Here is a 1,261-nt window from a genome sequence, read left to right as displayed (position 1 = left end):
TTGCCTGCTTCCTTGTTTCCTTCCTCCCTCCCTCCCTCCCTCAGCAGGAAGCTTGTTTGTGGTTTCCTAATCGCGTTCAGGAAGTGACCCGGGTTCTGCTTCCTTGTTTCCTTCCTTCCTTCTTTGTCTGCTTCCTTGTTTCCTTCCTTCCTTCTTTGTCTGCTTCCTTGTTTCCTTCCTTCTTTGCCTGCTTCCTTGTTTCCTTCCTTTCTTTCTTCCTTCCTTGTTTCCTTCCTTCTTTGCCTGCTTCCTTGTTTCCTTCCTTCTTTGCCTGCTTCCTTGTTTCCTTCCTCCCTCCCTTCCTCCCTCCCTCCCTCAGCAGGAAGCTTGTTTGTGGTTTCCTAATCGCGTTCAGGAAGTGACCCGGGTTCTGCTTCCTGTTCAGGGCTGATAGATTACAACTTCCACTGTTTCCGGAAGGCGATCCATGAGGTGTTCGAGGTGGGAAGTCTGTTTGAAGGCTCCGTCTGGAGACCAACCAGTTCTTCCGGCATCAAGCAGAAGGAGCTGCTGAACGGATTTTAACGCTCCTGCAGACGCCGGATCCGTGGAACGTTCCCAGGAAGGAGAAACGTCCAAAGACTCGGATGAGGCGACTAGAACTTGGAGCTGAAACCTTCCAGGAAGTTGTCCTGATGCAGGTTCCTCTGGAGCTCAGAGAGAGGAACCGAACCAGAACTTGACTCTGATGTTTTATCTGCTTTTAGCCAAATGATCCGTTTCTAGACGTTGATGTTCTGATTTTCTTATGGAGTGAATTTTTAAATAAAGAGGTTCTCCTCTGTCTGGTTCCGTGTCTTTATTACTGATGGACCACAGGTCTGATGATCCGGTTCTCCATCATGCTGGAACCTTCACAGATCCTCAGCAGACTAGATCAATGAGCCTGGAGGCTCCTCTTCTCCTCCATGTTCATGCAGATCAGCTTGGTGGAACCTCATCGATGTCCTGGAACTACTTCTCTGCAGCTGATGGATGAATTGTTGCTGATCTAGAAAACTGCTCTACCTGCTGCCATGTTCTCAGGTTCCTGCTGGGTTCTTTGGAGGAACCGGAACCAGAACAGTTGTTTTCTGGACTCCTTTAACATCTGCTGCTGCTGCTGACATCATCAGGCTGGAGGTTTAAACTGGTGAAGATCTTCATGATGCTTCTGCTCAGTCAGTCAGTTGCTGAACAAACTGATCAAGAGGGCCGGTGATGTTGTGGGGGAGCAGCTGGACACCCTGACCACCGTGGCAGAGAGGAGGATGCTGTCCAG

At 49.7% G+C, this 1,261-nt stretch overlaps 1 protein-coding gene across 1 annotated transcript in view; it reads left to right on the top strand.

The window, feature by feature from the left end:
- The window catches only part of LOC107094261 (ras-related GTP-binding protein C-like), a 4,962-nt gene extending 4,178 nt beyond the window's left edge, over positions 1–784 (top strand). The window contains exon 7 of the mRNA XM_015389784.1: positions 386–784. Within this exon, the coding sequence (XP_015245270.1) occupies positions 386–525 (140 nt within the window). The 3' untranslated portion in view covers positions 526–784. The remainder of the gene's footprint in view (positions 1–385) is intronic.
- Positions 785–1,261: the final 477 nt, after the last annotated feature.

The sequence above is a fragment of the Cyprinodon variegatus genome, unplaced genomic scaffold (genome assembly GCF_000732505.1).
Source record: "Cyprinodon variegatus isolate N-32 unplaced genomic scaffold, C_variegatus-1.0 Scaffold472, whole genome shotgun sequence".
NCBI lineage: Eukaryota > Metazoa > Chordata > Actinopteri > Cyprinodontiformes > Cyprinodontidae > Cyprinodon > Cyprinodon variegatus.
Note: the sequence above shows the minus strand (reverse complement) of the source record. Positions and strands in the feature narration are given on the sequence as shown.